The 17,500-nt window shown below is 44.9% G+C and overlaps 1 protein-coding gene across 1 annotated transcript in view; it reads right to left on the bottom strand.

The window, feature by feature from the left end:
- Nucleotides 1–17,500, bottom strand: part of otog (otogelin) — a 160,282-nt gene that overhangs the window by 88,219 nt on the left and 54,563 nt on the right. The window contains 3 exon segments of the mRNA XM_064983780.1: nt 7,383–7,595; nt 8,184–8,308; nt 9,549–9,726. Coding sequence (XP_064839852.1) covers nt 7,383–7,595; nt 8,184–8,308; nt 9,549–9,726 — 516 coding nt within the window.

The raw sequence follows: 17,500 nt of genomic DNA, 5'->3' as shown, positions 1-17,500 counted from the left end.
TCTACAGGAGTCTGATATATACTGTTAGTCAATAATGTCACCTCTACAGGGGAAGGATATATACTGTTAGTCAATAATGTCACCTCTACAGGGGAAGGAGACTGATATATACTGTTAGTCAATAATGTCACCTCTACAGGGGAAGGAGACTGATATATACTGACAGTCAATAATGTCACCTCTACAGGGAAGGAGACTGATATATACTGACAGTCAATAATGTCACCTCTACAGGGGAAGGAGACTGATATATACTGACAGTCAATAATGTCACCTCTACAGGAGAAGGAGACTGATATATACTGACAGTCAATAATGTCACCTCTACAGGAGAAGGAGACTGATATATACTGACAGTCAATAATGTCACCTCTACAGGGGAAGGATATATACTGACAGTCAATAATGTCACCTCTACAGGGGAAGGAGTCTGATATATACTGACAGTCAATAATGTCACCTCTACAGGGGAAGGAGACTGATATATACTGACAGTCAATAATGTCACCTCTACAGGGGAAGGAGACTGATATATACTGACAGTCAATAATGTCACCTCTACAGGGGAAGGAGACTGATATATACTGACAGTCAATAATGTCACCTCTACAGGGGAAGGAGTCTGATATATACTGTCAGTCAATAATGTCACCTCTACAGGGGAAGGAGACTGATATATACTGACAGTCAATAATGTCACCTCTACAGGAGACTGATATATACCTTCAGTCAATAATGTCACCTCTACAGGGGAAGGAGACTGATATATACTGACAGTCAATAATGTCACCTCTACAGGGGAAGGAGACTGATATATACTGACAGTCAATAATGTCACCTCTACAGGAGAAGGAGACTGATATATACTGACAGCCAATAATGTCACCTCTACAGGGGAAGGAGACTGATATATACTGACAGTCAATAATGTCACCTCTACAGGGGAAGGAGACTGATATATACTGACAGTCAATAATGTCACCTCTACAGGGGAAGGAGACTGATATATACTGACAGTCAATAATGTCACCTCTACAGGGGAAGGAGACTGATATATACTGACAGCCAATAATGTCACCTCTACAGGGGAAGGATATATACTGACAGTCAATAATGTCACCTCTACAGGGGAAGGAGACTGATATATACTGACAGTCAATAATGTCACCTCTACAGGGGAAGGAGACTGATATATACTGTCAGTCAATAATGTCACCTCTACAGGGGAAGGAGACTGATATATACTGACAGTCAATAATGTCACCTCTACAGGGGAAGGAGTCTGATATATACTGACAGTCAATAATGTCACCTCTACAGGGGAAGGAGACTGATATATACTGACAGTCAATAATGTCACCTCTACAGGAGAAGGAGACTGATATATACTGACAGTCAATAATGTCACCTCTACAGGGGAAGGAGACTGATATATACTGACAGTCAATAATGTCACCTCTAAAGGGGAAGGAGACTGATATATACTGACAGTCAATAATGTCACCTCTACAGGAGTCTGATATATACTGTTAGTCAATAATGTCACCTCTACAGGGGAAGGAGACTGATATATACTGACAGTCAATAATGTCACCTCTACAGGGGAAGGAGACTGATATATACTGACAGTCAATAATGTCACCTCTACAGGGGAAGGAGACTGATATATACTGACAGTCAATAATGTCACCTCTACAGGGGAAGGAGCCTGATATATACTGTCAGTCAATAATGTCACCTCTACAGGAGTCTGATATATACTGTTAGTCAATAATGTCACCTCTACAGGGGAAGGAGACTGATATATACTGACAGTCAATAATGTCACCTCTACAGGGGAAGGAGACTGATATATACTGACAGTCAATAATGTCACCTCTACAGGGGAAGGAGACTGATATATACTGACAGTCAATAATGTCACCTCTACAGGGGAAGGAGCCTGATATATACTGTCAGTCAATAATGTCACCTCTACAGGAGAAGGAGACTGATATATACTGACAGTCAATAATGTCACCTCTACAGGAGACTGATATATACTGTTAGTCAATAATGTCACCTCTACAGGAGTCTGATATATACTGTTAGTCAATAATGTCACCTCTACAGGGGAAGGATATATACTGTTAGTCAATAATGTCACCTCTACAGGGGAAGGAGACTGATATATACTGTTAGTCAATAATGTCACCTCTACAGGGGAAGGAGACTGATATATACTGACAGTCAATAATGTCACCTCTACAGGGGAAGGAGACTGATATATACTGACAGTCAATAATGTCACCTCTACAGGGGAAGGAGACTGATATATACTGACAGTCAATAATGTCACCTCTACAGGAGAAGGAGACTGATATATACTGACAGTCAATAATGTCACCTCTACAGGAGAAGGAGACTGATATATACTGACAGTCAATAATGTCACCTCTACAGGGGAAGGATATATACTGACAGTCAATAATGTCACCTCTACAGGGGAAGGAGACTGATATATACTGACAGTCAATAATGTCACCTCTACAGGGGAAGGAGACTGATATATACTGACAGTCAATAATGTCACCTCTACAGGGGAAGGAGACTGATATATACTGACAGTCAATAATGTCACCTCTACAGGGGAAGGAGACTGATATATACTGACAGTCAATAATGTCACCTCTACAGGGGAAGGAGTCTGATATATACTGTCAGTCAATAATGTCACCTCTACAGGGGAAGGAGACTGATATATACTGACAGTCAATAATGTCACCTCTACAGGAGACTGATATATACCTTCAGTCAATAATGTCACCTCTACAGGGGAAGGAGACTGATATATACTGACAGTCAATAATGTCACCTCTACAGGGGAAGGAGACTGATATATACTGACAGTCAATAATGTCACCTCTACAGGAGAAGGAGACTGATATATACTGACAGCCAATAATGTCACCTCTACAGGGGAAGGAGACTGATATATACTGACAGTCAATAATGTCACCTCTACAGGGGAAGGAGACTGATATATACTGACAGTCAATAATGTCACCTCTACAGGGGAAGGAGACTGATATATACTGACAGTCAATAATGTCACCTCTACAGGGGAAGGAGACTGATATATACTGACAGCCAATAATGTCACCTCTACAGGGGAAGGATATATACTGACAGTCAATAATGTCACCTCTACAGGGGAAGGAGACTGATATATACTGACAGTCAATAATGTCACCTCTACAGGGGAAGGAGACTGATATATACTGTCAGTCAATAATGTCACCTCTACAGGGGAAGGAGACTGATATATACTGACAGTCAATAATGTCACCTCTACAGGGGAAGGAGTCTGATATATACTGACAGTCAATAATGTCACCTCTACAGGGGAAGGAGACTGATATATACTGACAGTCAATAATGTCACCTCTACAGGAGAAGGAGACTGATATATACTGACAGTCAATAATGTCACCTCTACAGGGGAAGGAGACTGATATATACTGACAGTCAATAATGTCACCTCTAAAGGGGAAGGAGACTGATATATACTGACAGTCAATAATGTCACCTCTACAGGAGTCTGATATATACTGTTAGTCAATAATGTCACCTCTACAGGGGAAGGAGACTGATATATACTGACAGTCAATAATGTCACCTCTACAGGGGAAGGAGACTGATATATACTGACAGTCAATAATGTCACCTCTACAGGGGAAGGAGACTGATATATACTGACAGTCAATAATGTCACCTCTACAGGGGAAGGAGCCTGATATATACTGTCAGTCAATAATGTCACCTCTACAGGAGTCTGATATATACTGTTAGTCAATAATGTCACCTCTACAGGGGAAGGAGACTGATATATACTGACAGTCAATAATGTCACCTCTACAGGGGAAGGAGACTGATATATACTGACAGTCAATAATGTCACCTCTACAGGGGAAGGAGACTGATATATACTGACAGTCAATAATGTCACCTCTACAGGGGAAGGAGCCTGATATATACTGTCAGTCAATAATGTCACCTCTACAGGAGAAGGAGACTGATATATACTGACAGTCAATAATGTCACCTCTACAGGAGACTGATATATACTGTTAGTCAATAATGTCACCTCTACAGGAGTCTGATATATACTGTTAGTCAATAATGTCACCTCTACAGGGGAAGGATATATACTGTTAGTCAATAATGTCACCTCTACAGGGGAAGGAGACTGATATATACTGTTAGTCAATAATGTCACCTCTACAGGGGAAGGAGACTGATATATACTGACAGTCAATAATGTCACCTCTACAGGGGAAGGAGACTGATATATACTGACAGTCAATAATGTCACCTCTACAGGGGAAGGAGACTGATATATACTGACAGTCAATAATGTCACCTCTACAGGAGAAGGAGACTGATATATACTGACAGTCAATAATGTCACCTCTACAGGAGAAGGAGACTGATATATACTGACAGTCAATAATGTCACCTCTACAGGGGAAGGATATATACTGACAGTCAATAATGTCACCTCTACAGGGGAAGGAGACTGATATATACTGACAGTCAATAATGTCACCTCTACAGGAGACTGATATATACTGACAGTCAATAATGTCACCTCTACAGGGGAAGGAGACTGATATATACTGACAGTCAATAATGTCACCTCTACAGGGGAAGGAGACTGATATATACTGACAGTCAATAATGTCACCTCTACAGGAGAAGGAGACTGATATATACTGACAGTCAATAATGTCACCTCTACAGGAGAAGGAGACTGATATATACTGACAGTCAATAATGTCACCTCTACAGGGGAAGGATATATACTGACAGTCAATAATGTCACCTCTACAGGGGAAGGAGACTGATATATACTGACAGTCAATAATGTCACCTCTACAGGGGAAGGAGACTGATATATACTGACAGTCAATAATGTCACCTCTACAGGGGAAGGAGACTGATATATACTGACAGTCAATAATGTCACCTCTACAGGGGAAGGAGACTGATATATACTGACAGTCAATAATGTCACCTCTACAGGGGAAGGAGTCTGATATATACTGTCAGTCAATAATGTCACTTCTACAGGGGAAGGAGACTGATATATACTGACAGTCAATAATGTCACCTCTACAGGAGACTGATATATACCTTCAGTCAATAATGTCACCTCTACAGGGGAAGGAGACTGATATATACTGACAGTCAATAATGTCACCTCTACAGGGGAAGGAGACTGATATATACTGACAGTCAATAATGTCACCTCTACAGGGGAAGGAGACTGATATATACTGACAGTCAATAATGTCACCTCTACAGGGGAAGGAGACTGATATATACTGACAGTCAATAATGTCACCTCTACAGGGGAAGGAGACTGATATATACTGACAGTCAATAATGTCACCTCTACAGGAGTCTGATATATACTGTTAGTCAATAATGTCACCTCTACAAGAGAAGGAGACTGATATATACTGACAGTCAATAATGTCACCTCTACAGGAGTCTGATATATACTGTTAGTCAATAATGTCACCTCTACAAGAGAAGGAGTCTGATATATACTGACAGTCAATAATGTCACCTCTACAGGGGAAGGAAACTGATATATACTGACAGTCAATAATGTCACCTCTACAAGAGAAGGAGACTGATATATACTGACAGTCAATAATGTCACCTCTACAGGGGAAGGAAACTGATATATACTGACAGTCAATAATGTCACCTCTACAGGGGAAGGAGACTGATATATACTGTCAGTCAATAATGTCACCTCTACAGGGGAAGGAGACTGATATATACTGACAGTCAATAATGTCACCTCTACAGGAGAAGGAGACTGATATATACTGACAGTCAATAATGTCACCTCTACAGGAGAAGGAGACTGATATATACTGACAGTCAATAATGTCACCTCTACAGGAAAAGGAGACTGATATATACTGACAGTCAATAATGTCACCTCTACAGGAGACTGATATATACTGTCAGTCAATAATGTCACCTCTACAGGAGAAGGAGACTGATATATACCTTCAGTCAATAATGTCACCTCTACAGGAGAAGGAGACTGATATATACTGTCAGTCAATAATGTCACCTCTACAGGAGAAGGAGACTGATATATACCTTCAGTCAATAATGTCACCTCTACAGGAGTCTGATATATACTGTCAGTCAATAATGTCACCTCTACAGGGGAAGGAGACTGATATATACTGACAGTCAATAATGTCACCTCTACAGGAGAAGGAGACTGATATATACTGACAGTCAATAATGTCACCTCTACAGGAGAAGGAGACTGATATATACTGACAGTCAATAATGTCACCTCTACAGGAAAAGGAGACTGATATATACTGACAGTCAATAATGTCACCTCTACAGGAGACTGATATATACTGTCAGTCAATAATGTCACCTCTACAGGAGAAGGAGACTGATATATACCTTCAGTCAATAATGTCACCTCTACAGGAGAAGGAGTCTGATATATACTGACAGTCAATAATGTTACCTCTACAGGGGAAGGAGACTGATATATACTGACAGTCAATAATGTCACCTCTACAGGGGAAGGAGACTGATATATACTGACAGTCAATAATGTTACCTCTACAGGGGAAGGAGACTGATATATACTGACAGTCAATAATGTCACCTCTACAGGGGAAGGAGACTGATATATACTGACAGTCAATAATGTCACCTCTACAGGGGAAGGAGACTGATATATACTGACAGTCAATAATGTCACCTCTACAGGGGAAGGATACTGATATATACGGACAGTCAATAAGCTCTTACTTGTCATTCAATTACCTTTTTAGTCAAAGAAATTGTGTAATTTCACCAGATCCACTCGCAGTCTGAACAATACTGTCTAAACATACAATACTTAAAGTCATGACTCACTAAAACAGTCTGAACAATACTGTCTAACCATACAATACTTAATGTCATGACTCACTAAAACAGTCTGAACAATACTGTCTAAACATACAATAATTAAAGTCATGACTCACTAGCAGTCTGAACAATACTGTCTAACCATACAATACTTAAAGTCATGACTCACTAAAACAGTCTGAACAATACTGTCTAAACATACAATACTTAAAGTCATGAATCACTAGCAGTCTGAACAATACTGTCCAGACATACAATACAAGAAGTCATGACTCACTAAAACAGTCTGAACAATACTGTCTAACCATACAATAATTAAAGTCATGACTCACTAAAACAGTCTGAACAATACTGTCCAGACATACAATACAAGAAGTCCCCCTAAAGCATCTAACCAACAAGCAGCAGATTGACAGTAAATCCACAGTACTCACCACAGTCAGGTACGCTGGCTCTGAACTCTGTGATGACAGAGTACTTCCTGCACTGTCTAGCATAGTGGGCCAGGGAAGAGCAGAGGCAGGGCTGGCCACACTTACAGGTGTCTGCTTTACACTGTTGGTGAAAGGGCACCGGACTCAGGTACTCATGACACGCTGAGAACAACTCCTGGTTCAGGATGTCACACATCTCAGAGGCGTAGGATGCTATGGGGTGGGGGGGGAGGAGGAGGGGGAGAGAGAGTGTGAAAAGAGAGAAATAGAGAGAAAAAGGAAGAGAGAGAGAGAGAGAGAGAGAGAGAGAGAGAGTGAAAGAGAGAAATAGAGAGAGAGCGTGAAAGAGAGAGAGAGAGAGACAGAGAGAGAGAGAGAAAGAGCGAGCGAGAGAAATAGAGAGAGAGCGTGAAGAGAGAGAGAGAGAGAGAGAGAGAAAGAGCGAGAGGGAGAGAGAGTGAGAAATAAAGAGAGATCGTGAAAGAAGAGGGAGAGAGAGAGAGGGAGAGAGAGAATGTGTGAAGAGAGAGAGAGAAATAGAGAGAGCGTGAAAGAGAGAGAGAAAGAGAGAGAGAAAGAGCGAGAGAGAGAGGGAGAGAGAGAGAAATAGAGAGAGAGAGAGAGAGAGAGAGAGAGAGAGAGAGACAGAGAGAGAGAGAGAGAGCATCTCTGTTTAAGTTTGAGTTATGTTGCAGTGAGGGTTCTAAAACACAAAAGGAAAATATTTATTGAAAGGCATGACATGACATGTTTCTATTTGATAATGACGTAGGAGGACTTATGGTTTAGAAGGACAAGCACCTGCTTGCTGATGCGTGTCACATGGGTCAAGCTGGGGAACACTCTGGCTGGGGACACAGGCAGAGGATACCCTCCAGGCGTTGCCAAACAGGTGAGGGGTGCTCTCTATCATACCAGACGGGGACCTGGGGAGGGCAGGGGAGGAGGGGGAGGAGGGGGAGGGCAGGGGGGGAGGGGGGGGGCAGGGGAGGGCAGGGGAGGAGGGGGTGGTCAGGGGAGGGGGTGGGGGGGCAGGCAAGGGCAGGGGAGGGGAGGATGGGGGGAGGGCAGGGAGGGGCGGGCAGGGGAGGAGGGGTAGGGCAGGGGAGGGCAGGGGGAGGAGGGGTAGGGCAGGGGAGGGCAGGGGGAGGAGGGGAGGGTAAGGGAGGGGGGGGGGGAGGAGGGCAGGGCAGGGGAGGGGAGGAGGAGGTGTGTCACAACATCAGAGATTTCAGAAGGATCCCACAACAAATTCTTGCATGCACTCTACCCGGTTTGGTTCTGGTAGTGAGAGGTTTTTCAGATCTGGACTGCATGCAAGATCTGGACTGCATCCCGCCATCTCCCTCCCTGCCCCTCCCTCTCCCTGCCCCTCCCTCTCCCTGCCCTCCCTCTCCCTGCCCCTCCCTCTCCCTGCCCCTCCCTCTCCCTGCCCCTCCCTCTCCCTGCCCCTCCCCCTCCCTGCCCCTCCCTCTCCCTGCCCCTCCCTCTCCCTGCCCCTCCCTCTCCCTGCCCCTCCCTCTCCCTGCCCCTCCCCCTCCCTGCCCCTCCCTCTCCCTGCCCCTCCCTCTCCCTGCCCCTCCCTCTCCCTGCCCTCCCTCTCCCTGCCCCTCCCTCTCCCTGCCCCTCCCTCTCCCTGCCCCTCCCTCTCCCTGCCCTCCCTCTCCCTGCCCCTCCCTCTCCCTGCCCCTCCCTCTCCCTGCCCCTCCCTCTCCTTGCCCCTCCCTCTCCCTGCACCTCCCCCTCCCTGCCCCTCCCTCTCCCTGCCCCTCCCTCTCCCTGCCCCTCCCTCTCCCTGCCCCTCCCCCTCCCTGCCCCTCCCTCTCCCTGCCCCTCCCTCTCCCTGCCCTCCCTCTCCCTGCCCCTCCCTCTCCCTGCCCCCTCCCTCTCCCTGCCCCTCCCTCTCCCTGCCCCTCCCTCTCCCTGCCCTCCCTCTCCCTGCCCCTCCCTCTCCCTGCCCCTCCAGAGAGAGAGAGAGATGGAGAGAGAGAGAGAGACGGAGAGAGAGAGACTGAGAGAGAGAGAGAGAGAGAGAGAGAGAGAGAGAGAGAGAGAGAGAGAGAGAGAGAGGAGAGAAGAAAGAAGCATGGGATTGGGGCTTCTGAAAACGTGTGTCTGTATCAGTATCTGAAAACGTTACAAGCCATCCAATCCAGACACACTTACAGGAAGTCGTCCTGGATGTTTCCGTTGAAGGTTCCACAGAGCCCCACCGTGTCGCCCTTCCACAGCTCATCCACCTGCAGGTAGAGACGGAACTCCCTCCAGCTGTACTGCAGATGCAGACCCAGAGAAGTACGCACCTGCAGGTACATGGAGGACAGCTCCTGGATGTGGAACACCTCTGGGGAAACAATAGGGATGTGATTAAAGGGGGAGGGGGAGGGAGTCGAAAGTGCGAAGTCGCTACTGGTCTAGAGAAGTCCCTGCAGGTCTCAAAATGTATCTACTGGTCTAGAGAAGTCTCTACAGGTCTCAAAATGTATCTACTGGTCTAGAGAAGTCTCTACAGGTCTCAAAATGTATCTACTGGTCTAGAGAAGTCTCTACGGGTCTCAAAATGTATCTACTGGTCTAGAGAAGTCTCTACTGGTCTCAAAATGTATCTACTGGTCTAGAGAAGTCTCTACAGGTCTCAAAAAGTCTATACTGGCCTAGAGAAGTCTCTACAGGTCTCAAAATGTATCTACTGGTGTAGAGAAGTCTCTACAGGTCTCAAAATGTATCTACTGGTGTAGAGAAGTCTCTACAGGTCTCAAAAAGTCTATACTGGCCTAGAGAAGTCTCTACAGGTCTCAAAATGTATCTACTGGTGTAGAGAAGTCTCCACAGGTCTCAAAAAGTCTATACTGGCCTAGAGAAGTCTCTACAGGTCTCAAAATGTATCTACTGGTCTAGAGAAGTCTCTACTGGTCTCAAAATGTATCTACTGGTCTAGAGAAGTCTCTACAGGTCTCAAAAAGTCTCTACTGGTCTAGAGAAGTCTCTACAGGTCTCAAAAAGTCTATACTGGCCTAGAGAGGACTCTACAGGTCTCAAAAAGTCTCTACTGGTCTAGAGAAGTCTCTACAGGTCTCAAAAGGTCTATACTGGCCTAGAGAAGTCTCTACAGTTCTCAAAAAGTCTATACTGGCCTAGAGAAGTCTCTACAGGTCTCAAAAAGTCTATACTGGCCTAGAGAAGTCTCTACAGGTCTCAACAAGTCTATACTGGCCTAGAGAGGTCTGTACAGGTCTCAAGAAGTATCTACTGGTGTAGAGAAATCTCTACAGGTCTCAAAATGTATCTACTGGTGTAGAGAAGTCTCTACAGGTCTCAAAATGTATCTACTGGTCTAGAGAAGTCTCTAGAGGTCTCAAAAAGTCTATACTGGCCTAGAGAAGTCTCTACAGGTCTCAAAATGTATCTACTGGTGTAGAGAAGTCTCTACAGGTCTCAAAATGTATCTACTGGTGTAGAGAAGTCTCTACAGGTCTCAAAAAGTCTATACTGGCCTAGAGAAGTCTCTACAGGTCTCAAAATGTATCTACTGGTGTAGAGAAGTCTCCACAGGTCTCAAAAAGTCTATACTGGCCTAGAGAAGTCTCTACAGGTCTCAAAATGTATCTACTGGTGTAGAGAAGTCTCCACAGGTCTCAAAAAGTCTATACTGGCCTAGAGAAGTCTCTACAGGTCTCAAAATGTATCTACTGGTCTAGAGAAGTCTCTACTGGTCTCAAAATGTATCTACTGGTCTAGAGAAGTCTCTACAGGTCTCAAAAAGTCTATACTGGCCTAGAGAAGTCTCTACAGGTCTCAAAAAGTCTATACTGGCCTAGAGAGGTCTCTACAGGTCTCAAAAAGTCTCTACTGGTCTAGAGAAGTCTCTACGGGTCTCAAAAAGTCTATACTTGTCTAGAGAAGTCTCTACAGGTCTCAAAAAGTCTATACTGGTCTAGAGAAGTCTCTACTTGTCTAGAGTAGTCTCTACTGGTCTAGAGAAGTCTCTACAGGCCTCAAAAAGTCTATACTGGTCTAGAGAAGTCTTTACAGGTCTCAAAAAGTCTATACTGGTCTAGAGAAGTCTCTACTTGTCTAGAGTAGTCTCTACTGGTCTAGAGAAGTCTCTACAGGCCTCAAAAAGTCTATACTGGTCTAGAGAAGTCTTTACAGGTCTCAGGTCCGCAGGTAGTATAACTTTTCATTACATTTCGTTATAGTACAACGGTTTGATTTGTCTAATCTTAGCAATTTCTTCTTAGCCAGCTACATAGCCGTCTTTGTATCAACGACAATTGCATAATTATCGTATTTCGTCGTCCTAACGTATCTGCCCAGCAGCTAGCTAAGCAGCTAGCTAACATCCACTGTCCACTAGCACTGTAGAAACTATTACACTCAACTGAACGACTCGATTAGCGTAGTGTCAGCTAGCTACATAGTTGTCTTCGCTGTCTTCGTATCCAAGATAATTGTGCAGTTTAGAGTGTGTAGACTTAGAGTGATTATCTTAATTTACCGAGGTTAGCTAGCCAGCTATTTGTCGTCCTTAACGTAGGAAATGCTGCTAGCTAGCTAGCCAACAGCTAGCCAACCTCTACCGAATTGAACTCCAACTACCCGGTCAACATTCCGCGTCGCTCCACAGGTAGTATCACATTTTCATTTCACTTCATTACAGTACAACGGTTTGATTTGTTTGATCGTAGCTAGCCAGCTACATAGCCGTCTTTGTATCTAAGCCAATTGTGTAGTCTAGAGCGATTTTCTAGGTTAGCTGGCCAGCTATTGTCGTTCTTCTAACGTAGCTAGCCAGCTAGCCCCGAATAGCAGCACTGTAGTAACTATTACAGTACAACGGTTTGTTTTGTTTGATCGTAGCTAGCTAGCTACATAGCCGTCTTTGTATCTAAGACAATTGTGTAGCCTAGAGCGATTTTCTAGGTTAGCTGGCCAGCTATTGTCGTTCTTTTAACGTAGCTAGCCAGCTAGCCCCCCGAATAGCAGCACTGTAGTAACTATTACAGTACAACGGTTTGTTTTGTTTGATCGTAGCTAGCTAGCTACATAGCCGTCTTTGTATCTAAGACAATTGTGTAGCCTAGAGCGATTTTCTAGGTTAGCTAGCCAGCTATTGTCGTTCTTTTAAAGTAACGTAACGCAATTAACCTGCTAGCTAGCCAGCTAGCCCCGAATAGCAGCACTGTAGAAACTATTACACTCGACGGACGACTTGATTAGTGTAGTGTCAACATCGCAGCCACTACCAGCTAGCCTACTCCAGCAGTACTGTATCATTTCAATCATTTTAGTCAATAAGATTCTTGCTACGTAAGCTTAACTTTCTGAACATTCGAGACGTGTAGTCCACTTGTCATTCCAATCTCCTTTGCATTAGCGTAGCCTCTTCTGTACCCTGTTAACTATGTGTCTATCTATCCCTGTTCTCTCCTCTCTGCACAGACCATACAAACGCTCCACACCGCGTGGCCGCGGCCACCTAATCTGGTGGTCCCAGCGCGCACGACCCGCGTGGAGTTCCTGGTCTCCGGTAGCCTCTGGAACTGCCGATCTGCGGCCAACAAGGCAGAGTTCATCTCAGCCTATGCCTCCCTCCAGTCCCTCGACTTCCTGGCACTGACGGAAACATGGATCACCACAGATAACACTGCTACTCCTACTGCTCTCTCTTCGTCCGCCCACGTGTTCTCGCACACCCCGAGAGCTTCTGGTCAGCGGGGTGGTGGCACCGGGATCCTCATCTCTCCCAAGTGGTCATTCTCTCTCTCTCCCCTTACCCATCTATCTATCGCCTCCTTTGAATTCCATGCTGTCACAGTTACCAGCCCTTTCAAGCTTAACATCCTTATCATTTATCGCCCTCCAGGTTCCCTCGGAGAGTTCATCAATGAGCTTGATGCCTTGATAAGCTCCTTTCCTGAGGACGGCTCACCTCTCACAGTCCTGGGCGACTTTAACCTCCCCACGTCTACCTTTGACTCATTCCTCTCTGCCTCCTTCTTTCCACTCCTCTCCTCTTTTGACCTCACCCTCTCACCTTCCCCCTACTCACAAGGCAGGCAATACGCTCGACCTCATCTTTACTAGATGCTGTTCTTCCACTAACCTCACTGCAACTCCCCTCCAAGTCTCCGACCACTACCTTGTATCCTTTTCCCTCTCGCTCTCATCCAACACTTCCCACACTGCCCCTACTCGGATGGTATCGCGCCGTCCCAACCTTCGCTCTCTCTCCCCCGCTACTCTTTCCTCTTCCATCCTATCATCTCTTCCCTCTGCTCATACCTTCTCCAACCTTTCTCCTGATTCTGCCTCCTCAACCCTCCTCTCTTCCCTTTCTGCATCCTTTGACTCTCTATGTCCCCTATCCTCCAGGCCGGCTCGGTCCTCCCCTCCCGCTCCGTGGCTCGATGACTCATTGCGAGCTCACAGAACAGAGCTCCGGGCAGCCGAGCGGAAATGGAGAAAACTCGCCTCCCTGCGGACCTGGCATCCTTTCACTCCCTCCTCTCTACATTTTCCTCCTCTGTCTCTGTTGCTAAAGCCACTTTCTACCACTCTAAATTCCAAGCATCTGCCTCTAACCCTAGGAAGCTCTTTGCCACCTTCTCCTCCCTCCTGAATCCTCCTCCCCCTCCCCCCCCTCCTCCCTCTCTGCAGATGACTTCGTCAACCATTTTGAAAAGAAGGTCGACGACATCCGATCCTCGTTTGCTAAGTCAAACGACACCACTGGTTCTCCTCACACTGCCCTACCCTGTGCTCTGACCTCTTTCTCCCTCTCTCTCCAGATGAAATCTCGCTTCTTGTGACGGCCGGCCGCCCAACAACCTGCCCGCTCGACCCTATCCCCTCCTCTCTTCTCCAGACCATTTCGGGGACCTTCTCCCTTACCTCACCTCGCTCATCAACTCATCCCTGACCGCTGGCTACGTCCCTTCCGTCTTCAAGAGAGCGAGAGTTGCACCCCTTCTGAAAAAACCTACACTCGATCCCTCCGATGTCAACAACTACAGACCAGTATCCCTTCTTTCTTTTCTCTCCAAAACTCTTGAACGTGCCGTCCTTGGCCAGCTCTCCCGCTATCTCTCTCAGAATGACCTTCTTGATCCAAATCAGTCAGGTTTCAAGACTAGTCATTCAACTGAGACTGCTCTTCTCTGCATCACGGAGGCGCTCCGCACTGCTAAAGCTAACTCTCTCTCCTCTGCTCTCATCCTTCTAGACCTATCGGCTGCCTTCGATACTGTGAACCATCAGATCCTCCTCTCCACCCTCTCCGAGTTGGGCATCTCCGGCGCGGCCCACGCTTGGATTGCGTCCTACCTGACAGGTCGCTCCTACCAGGTGGCGTGGCGAGAATCTGTCTCCTCGCCACGCGCTCTCACCACTGGTGTCCCCCAGGGCTCTGTTCTAGGCCCTCTCCTATTCTCGCTATACACCAAGTCACTTGGCTCTGTCATAACCTCACATGGTCTCTCCTATCATTGCTATGCAGACGACACACAATTAATCTTCTCCTTTCCCCCTTCTGATGACCAGGTGGCGAATCGCATCTCTGCATGTCTGGCAGACATATCAGTGTGGATGACGGATCACCACCTCAAGCTGAACCTCGGCAAGACGGAGCTGCTCTTCCTCCCGGGGAAGGACTGCCCGTTCCATGATCTCGCCATCACGGTTGACAACTCCATTGTGTCCTCCTCCCAGAGCGCTAAGAACCTTGGCGTGATCCTGGACAACACCCTGTCGTTCTCAACCAACATCATGGCGGTGGCCCGTTCCTGTAGGTTCATGCTCTACAACATCCGCAGAGTACGACCCTGCCTCACACAGGAAGCGGCGCAGGTCCTAATCCAGGCACTTGTCATCTCCCGTCTGGATTACTGCAACTCGCTGTTGGCTGGGCTCCCTGCCTGTGCCATTAAACCCTACAACTCATCCAGAACGCCGCAGCCCGTCTGGTGTTCAACCTTCCCAAGTTCTCTCACGTCACCCCGCTCCTCCGCTCTCTCCACTGGCTTCCAGTTGAAGCTCGCATCCGCTACAAGACCATGGTGCTTGCCTACGGAGCTGTGAGGGGAACGGCACCGCAGTACCTCCAGGCTCTGATCAGGCCCTACACCCAAGCAAGGGCACTGCGTTCATCCACCTCTGGCCTGCTCGCCTCCCTACCATTGAGGAAGTACAGTTCCCGCTCAGCCCAGTCAAAACTGTTCGCTGCTCTGGCCCCCCAATGGTGGAACAAACTCCCTCACGACGCCAGGACAGCGGAGTCAATCACCACCTTCCGGAGACACCTGAAACCCCACCTCTTCAAGGAATACCTAGGATAGGATAAGTAATCCTTCTCACCACCCCCCCCCTTAATGATTTAGATGCACTATTGTAAAGTGGCTGTTCCACTGGATGTCAGAAGGTGAATTCACCAATTTGTAAGTCGCTCTGGATAAGAGCGTCTGCTAAATGACTTAAATGTAAATGTAAAATGTAAAAAAAGTCTATACTGGTCTAGAGAAGTCTCCACAGGTCTCAAAAAGTATCTACTGGTCTAGAGACGTCTCTACTGGTCTAGTGAAGTCTCTAATGGTCTAGATAAGTCTCTACTGGTCTAGAGAAGTCTCTACTGGTCTAGAGAAGTCTCTACTGGTCTAGAGGCTCTGATTAAAACATGGAGTAGACTATAAAAAATACTGTAAAAACATGAAATGTAAATATGATTTATGCTTATATGTTTTTGCTTTTTTGTCCAATTTGATGGTAATAATAATGGTAATAATGGTGGTAATAATGATGGTAATAATAATGGTGGTAATAATAATGGTGGTAATAATAATGGTAATAATGATGGTAATAATGATGGTAATAATGATGGCAATAATGATGGTAATAATTGTGCTAATGATGATGGAATAATGATGGCAATAATAATGGTGGTAATAATAATGGTAATAATAATGGTAATAATGGATGGTAATAATAATGGTAATAATGGATGGTAATAATAATGGTAATAATAATGGTAATAATGGTGGTAATAATAATGGTAATAATAATGGGAATAATAATGGGAATAAAGATGGGAATAATGATGGTAATAATAATGGTAATAATGGATGGTAACAATAATGGTAATAATAATGGTGATAATAATGGTGATAATAATGGTCATAATATTGGTAATAATAATGGTAATAATGGATGGTAATAATAATGGTAATAATAATGGTAATAATAATGGTAATAATTGTGGTAATAATAATGGTAATAATAATGGTAATAATGGATGGTATTAATAATGGTAATAATGGATGGTATTAATAATGGTAATAATGGGTGGCAATAATAATGGTAATAATAATGGTGGTAATGGTGGTAATAATAATGGTAATAATGATGGTAATAATAATGGTAATAATGATGGTATTAATAATGGTAATAATAGTGGTAATAATGATGGTAATAATAATGGTAATAATAATGGTAATAATGATGGTAATAATAATGGTAATAAATATGGTAATAATAATTGTGGTATTAATAATGGTAATAATAGTGGTAATAATGATGGTAATAATAATGGTAATAATAATGGTAATAATGATGGTACGTGTTGACTGTAAACACTTAATAAATGGATACATGGATGGATACATCAGACTAAATGAGGTGATGTGATTCCTGAACCGTTCCACATACTTCTACGCACATAAAACAGTTTACTGCTGGTTACCATTACAAACCATGGGAATGAAAACGCTAACAACCACGAGAACAAAAACACAGAAGAAATCCATTTTGCAAACACAACATAATACAGCATTAACACAGTGGCCCTGAGTCCCGTCTGTTTACTGATAAGAGTCCTGTCTAGAGACAGCAACTGTCATTCAATACACTTCAATACAGCTCACTCAGACCCAGTCCGTAGTGCTGAAAGAACATAGATCTGGACAGACAATGTCGAGGCATGATATTGATATGAGGTTGAAAAGAAGATTCAGCACACTGGTGATCTTGATGCTCCACGAGACAGAGAGAGAAACAGACAGAGAGATATAGAGAGAGGGAGAGAGAGAGGGGAGAGAGAGAGAGAGAGAGAGAGAGAGAGAGAGAGA

Source organism: Oncorhynchus masou, chromosome 2 (genome assembly GCF_036934945.1).
Source record: "Oncorhynchus masou masou isolate Uvic2021 chromosome 2, UVic_Omas_1.1, whole genome shotgun sequence".
Lineage (NCBI taxonomy): Eukaryota > Metazoa > Chordata > Actinopteri > Salmoniformes > Salmonidae > Oncorhynchus > Oncorhynchus masou.
This window is presented reverse-complemented; position numbering and strand designations above follow the sequence as displayed.